Source organism: Rhinatrema bivittatum, chromosome 16 (assembly GCF_901001135.1).
Source record: "Rhinatrema bivittatum chromosome 16, aRhiBiv1.1, whole genome shotgun sequence".
Taxonomy (NCBI): domain Eukaryota; kingdom Metazoa; phylum Chordata; class Amphibia; order Gymnophiona; family Rhinatrematidae; genus Rhinatrema; species Rhinatrema bivittatum.
The window spans coordinates 2,472,790-2,479,022 of record NC_042630.1 but is presented as its reverse complement, the minus strand read 5'-3'; the positions used below and the strand labels follow the sequence as shown (position 1 = coordinate 2,479,022).

At 52.8% G+C, this 6,233-nt stretch overlaps 1 protein-coding gene across 2 annotated transcripts; it reads right to left on the bottom strand.

Moving 5' to 3' along the window:
• Nucleotides 1-234: 234 nt before the first annotated feature.
• Nucleotides 235-5,972, bottom strand: M6PR (mannose-6-phosphate receptor, cation dependent). Of its 2 annotated transcripts, none has more exons than XM_029580509.1 (7): nt 5,827-5,972; nt 4,656-4,835; nt 4,030-4,193; nt 3,433-3,542; nt 2,506-2,636; nt 1,857-1,983; nt 235-1,668 (listed from the first exon to the last, which is right to left on the bottom strand). In XM_029580509.1, the coding sequence occupies exons 2-7, from the start codon at nt 4,832-4,834 to the stop codon at nt 1,546-1,548; spliced, it is 834 nt and encodes a 277-aa protein (XP_029436369.1). In that variant the 5' UTR covers nt 4,835; nt 5,827-5,972; the 3' UTR covers nt 235-1,545. The 2 variants fall into 2 exon arrangements, with proteins under 2 accessions (XP_029436369.1, XP_029436368.1); XM_029580508.1 differs by having other exon boundaries at nt 5,656-5,903.
• Between the last annotated feature and the right edge of the window lie 261 nt (nt 5,973-6,233).

Below are 6,233 nucleotides of genomic sequence, written 5' to 3'. Positions count from 1 at the left end.
GTAGAAGTGACTACTCTCGGATAGTAAAGCTGGGCCAGGAGAAAGCTCTCAGTCTTCCGGGCAGGCACTGAAAGGCTTGGAAAGCAGCTGCTTGTACAGAACTCTTTAATTACATTTTTTCACCAAAGCCTGCTGGGAAGTGAGCTCTCCTGCACACTCTTATACCTCTCTGATTGTTTTTCTGCAAGCCCGTGCTATATAATGAGATCTAAACCAAAGTCACAGCACACAGACTGCCAGCCATGACCCTGACACCACAGGGCAGATTTAATTTTTAAAGCTGACCCATTCTGTACTGTATAAATAAAATTAAGCATTTTGGACTAGTAAATTCTTCATTAATCTGCTTGGCAGAACAAAGACGCAATCACAATAAAATGAAGGAGTAGCAGTGCACGCGAGTTCAAGTCCTGCTTGTATAAATCCCCACCACCAGAAGGGCATCTGTTTACAGGGGGGGGGGGGGGGGGGGGGGGGGGGGGCAGATGTCCAGGGCTTACAATGCTGACAGCAGCCCACGGGCTTCCTGCCCCTGCACACACATCGGCTGCAGGCCAGCTCTATCCAAGCCTTCCCAGGTTACTGCAGAGCAGGGATCTGGCATCGCACCCCTGAATCCCACTTCTGCCATTAATTTAATGGGTGCAGTGGCAGCAAGATCCCCAAATTTACTTAGGGTTGCTAGGAGGTAACCTTAAAACCCCCACATCCCACTGCTGCCACCACTTTTTTTTTTTTTTATCTCTTGCTTTACTCTTTGCCTCATCTAACCTTTGAAGGAATTCATAAAGAATTTCAAAAGAAATAAACACCAACGTAAATTAAAATTCTAAGTCTGACCAAGAGGGATAATGTTCATTCAGTTTTGGCTGCAGGCCCCGTCCCATGACGTTACTTCATGAGCCGTGGCATCCCCAGGGCCCAAGAGCCAGCCTCATCCTGGTCTTCTGAGCAAGGAAACCGCGCATGACGATGGGAAACCTTTCCAAGCATGAACACAGCTCCTGCCCCACAGCAAGGCATTCTGGCTCAGCCCTGCCCCCGGGGAGCAGAATTATTCCATGGGAGGACTCATCTTAAAAAAACAGCTCCCCCGCTTATTAGTATCTGGGTAAGTACCACATTCTGTCACTTCCGGCTCCAAGGTTCCCCATAGTCCTGATAAAGAAGGAACTGCGAGTAGCTGCTGCCTCCTGGAGGCTCGAGCGCCTGCAGCCACATGGTTACAGCACAGAGGGCTCCCTGTAATCATAGACGACAAAGCATGGGAGCAGCACAAAGCAAAGAATCCCAAGCAGGAGCCCCGCCAGCCACCTGCAGGCAGCATTCCTGGGAGGAGGTGACCCAGCCGCGGGGCGGATGTGCCCACTGCTCCGGGAATCCAAACCTAGGCAGACAGGGGACAAATGGAGTCTTCTCCCACTGCTCCAGGGAGAGAGAGAAACAGTCACACGGGGGGGGGGGGGGGTCACAATGGGACATCACAGTAGATGTGGGGCAAGGGAGATGTTTAGATGGGGTCACAGTGGATATAAGTCAGGATGGTCACATTGGCAGCAGGTGGTCATCTCTCTCTTCAGGCTCCTCTCCCAGCTGTTCGTCACCCACGCCGCGGTAGGACGCTGGCGTATTCCGAGGCTTGGCCCGGCACATGAAGTCACAGCCATCCTGAGGTGGGAAGGAAAATGTCAGAGCACTTGTAACAGGTCACATAAGCTCTCACGCACGAACTGGATTCAGAGTACTACCAGCAAGGGGTCTGCTAGAAACATGGTGCTCGCTCCTAACCCCCCCTTCCCGGCCAGGACAAGAGAAGTGGAAGCTCCCACGCTGGGAGGAGGAGGGATCGCACTTACAGCTGCTAGGCTCCCCAAGTCTTGCCAAAAGTTGTAGTTAGGAAACTGATCCATCCCCTTGGCCCCGACTACGAGCCGCTGGTACAGGAAGCCACCGATGAGATACACAGCAAGGAAGCAGGCAACCCTGAGACCAAGAGAAGACAGGAGGGGGATATTGCTGAAACAGATCCTCCGTACTTCCAGCCTAATGCCCTAGAGCTGAGCCAACATGTCCCAGATCTAGATATATAGGCATTGTCTTGAACTATAGCATGAACGTAAGTTCTGTAAACCGCTGTGATCTTCATTTGGAACGACAGTATATAAAACATCTAAATAAATACATGTGAGCAGAGGGAAGGATTATACACTCCTTACTCTCTACCTATGGAAGGGACTGCAGGGCAGGAGATTTACTGAGCTCAGCAGGGACAGCAGGCAGAGGGAAGGATTATAGAGAGACACACACTGAAGAGAGGCCACAGGCAGGAGATACACAGCAAACAGGATAGAGGCAGATATACAAGCAGCATGTAACATGCCAAGGAGAGAGCACAGGCAGACAATGCTCACATACTGAGCAGAGACGGCAAGACCATGATCCCGAAACCTCCCCCTCCCCCGAGCAGAGAGACACACAGCCCCCTCCTCTCCAGGAGATACTCACACTATCAGCAGGACAGAGCCCACACTGAGGCGAGAGTCTTCAGGGGCACAGGCCAGTTTGCTGTTCATCTCAAAGAGGTAGAAACAGTCAGTTTCTTTGGTGTTTTCCTCGTTCATAAGAGTGAACCCATCCTGTGAAAGTTTCAAGAACCTGCATAAAGTCCTAAAACACAAACTTCTCTTCCTCCCTCCTTACCCACCCACACAAAGACATTCCCCAACCAAAACACATCCTGCCACGAGAGAGCAGGGACTGTGCAGGAGGGCTGAGTGTCCCCGTAACACATCCTGCCATGAGAGAGCAGGGACTGTGCAGGGGGACTGAGTGTCCCTGTAACACATCCTGCCATGAGAGAGCAGGGACTGTGCAGGGGGACTGAGTGTCCCTGTAACACATCCTGCCATGAGAGAGCAGGGACTGTGCAGGGGGACTGAGTGTCCCTGTAACACATCCTGCCATGAGACAGCAGGGACTGTGCAGGAGGACTGAGTGTCCCTGTAACACATCCTGCCATGAGAGAGCAGGGACTGTGCAGGGGGACTGAGTGTCCCTGTAACACATCCTGCCATGAGACAGCAGGGACTGTGCAGGAGGGCTGAGTGTCCCTGTAACACTTCCTGCCGTGAGACAGCAGGGACTGTGCAGGAGGGCTGAGTGTCCCTGTAACACATCCTGCCATGAGAGAGCAGGGACTGTGCAGGGGGACTGAGTGTCCCTGTAACACATCCTGCCATGAGACAGCAGGGACTGTGCAGGAGGACTGAGTGTCCCTGTCACACATCCTGCCATGAGACTGTAGGGACTGTGCAGGAGGGCATGGATTGCAATGGCAGGGATTGTGCAACAGGGCTGGACATCTATTTCATGTTACTGTGTTATGAGGTCCATGGCAGCCCATGGTTCCTCTCCCCCCTAGGCCAAACTCACCGCCAATGTGTTGCGGTCACAGGAAATCATCACCATAGCTTTACGAGGCTCCTTGCTGCAGTGGCTACTATAAACATCGCCCCCTCGATATGTTAACAAGATCCAGTCCGCTGACAAAAAAATTCAAAGCAGAGAGAAAGGAGGTGAGCATCACAGGACAGCTGGAATATTCCTGGGTATATGTAGGAGGATCGCCTGTGCCTCTCGCTCTACCAGAGGAGGTGGGGGATATATTACAATCAGCAGGGCGAGGCAGAGAGATCCATACTGCACTCTGATTGGTGTACCTAAAGCTGCTACACTTCCCAGCAGCCCACACCCATCCAGTCTTAAAAAAAAAAATAATAATAATAGGGATTATTAGACACTGCAGGATGGGTCCTGGCTATCCAGTCATGCTACTAGGATGAACCAACAGCTAAGCAAGCATTACCAGTCCAGCAAAACCACAAACCCCGGCAGCACCGCCATATTATCCCAGCAGCCCTCAAGGGCATCTTCCCAGTCCCTGCTGCTCACAATGGTCTGCAGGGAACACCCCCAGTAACAAAGCGAGGTTGCTGCTGCCCACAGCATTCCCTCCCTTCCCATGCTTACAGCCGCTGAAGACGTGAGTCTCTGTGATGCGTCCCACCACCACCGGCATCTTTGTGAGGTTGTTGAACTGCACCAGGCCCGCACTTGCTTCTTTGCCGATAGTGCCGCACACCCGGAAGCTATAAATGTAGGTGTCATTCCCAGCTCTCACTGTTGTGTTGAGCCTACAGAGAGGGCACCAGGACAATTCAGCCAGTGGCTATGAACACAGAAAATTATCTCCCTTCAGCAGCTTTAAATTTCAAGCCATCCCTTGAGCAACATTTAAGGCTTACAGTGAATGCTCTTCCTGAACAGTCAGTCCTCCCATTATACATTTAAATAGAACTGGGGAACACTGCTATGCCGAGTACCATAACAGTCCCTACAGATATTGGGGCATTTCTACTGTCACTCAGATATACAGGAGAAAGTATGACAGTAAAGGTTCTACATCCTCCCAACACCCCTGGCTGGAGCTCCTGGCCTTCGCAATATTTATTTGTTTAGATTTTTATATTCCACTTTTTGGCATTTCAAAGTGTACATCAAAGTTGATTACATTCAGGTACTAGAGGTAACATCTGAGACTGTGCGTAGGAGGAGCTGTGTTCCCCTGCTCTGACAGAGTAAAAGGATTATCTTACACCAGTGGGGTCAGAGGCGCCAGTTTCTGGATCACTGCCTTCTCTGCTGCCGACTCCTTGTCACTGTTCCCTACAAGATCACAGGTTGCTGCCACCGGATCTCCTGCAGCACTGCTGACCAGCACCAAGCAGGTCAACAGTGCGGCCAGGGCACAGACGCAACCACCGCACGGGGACATCCTACAGGAACAAGGGAACAAGACATAAGAAAGTGCCATGCTGGGTCAGACCACGGGTCCATCAAGCCCAGCATCCTGTTTCCAACAGAGGCCAATCCAGGCCACAAGAACCTGGCAATTACCCAAACACTAAGAAGATCCCATGCTACTGATGCAATTAATAGCAGTGGCTATTCCCTAAGCAAACTTGATTAATAGCAGTTAATGGACTTCTCCTCCAAGAACTTATCCAAACCTTTTTTGAACCCAGCTACACTAACTGCACTAACCACATCCTCTGGCAACAAATTCCAGAGCTTTATTGTGCATTGAGTGAAAAAGAACTTTCTCCGATTAGTCTTAAATGTGCCCCATGCTAACTTCATGGAGTGCCCCCTAATCCTTCTATTATCTGAAAGTGTAAATAACCGAGTCACATCTACCCGTTCTAGACCTCTCATGATCTTAAAGACCTCTATCATATCCCACGGGAAAATGTCTGCATTCAAGCACCCATCCCAAACATCTGCCTGCCCTCGAGCCACCAGTAATCCCCTCATGCATACTTCATACAAATGAAGTCATGGGACAGCCAGCATGAGCGGTGCCATTAAGAGGGGAGCACACGCCCAGGTCCCTCTCCTACTGGCATCCAGCCCAGGAGTCACAGGGCCAGGACCGGTGGGGAGCGCCCTCTGCCCATCAGAGCAATACCCCGGGCACAGAGGAATGCAGCACCACTGAGCGGTGACAGGGCGGGACAGGCGGTGCCCCGAGCGGCCGCGATCACGGGGCGTGCACCCCGGCTAACGCTCACAGGGAGGCCAAGGACACGCACTCACCGGCTGCTCGCAGGCCTGCACCACAGGGCAGCCGTCGGGTAGCGACAGCGAGGAGGAAGCGTGGGCGGGGCGGTATATCGGGGGCTAGAGCTCTATAATGGAGTGCAGGTGAGCAAGGCCGCGAAGTGCACGCTGGGACCTATAGTCCTCCTGGGCCTCGGCAGGCATTACCCGCTCCGTCCTTGCTTCACCGCAGCTCCAGCCCCTCTCCTCGCCGCCGCTCCATATCCCGGAAACAAGAAACGAAAGCGGAAACGGACGCCGGCATCCAATCAGCGTCCGCCCCCTCCGCCGCTCCCGTCCAATCCGTGCGCCCGGACTCTGTCCCGCCCCTACCGGATGGGTTGCTAGGACTTTCCGGCCACGCCCCCCGCCAGTTTCACTTCCCGGCACTGTCACGCGCCTTCGCTGTCACGAGGCTCACGCGCGTGCGCACCGAGCCTGCGTCCAGTTCCTCTGAGGAGCATGCGAAAGGCGGAAGTGATGTCATCACGACTAGTCTATAACCGGCCGGAAGTGGGAGACCATGGGCTGGGTATTCAAACAAGAAGCCTCCCAGCGGTGCTCCTCATAGGCTT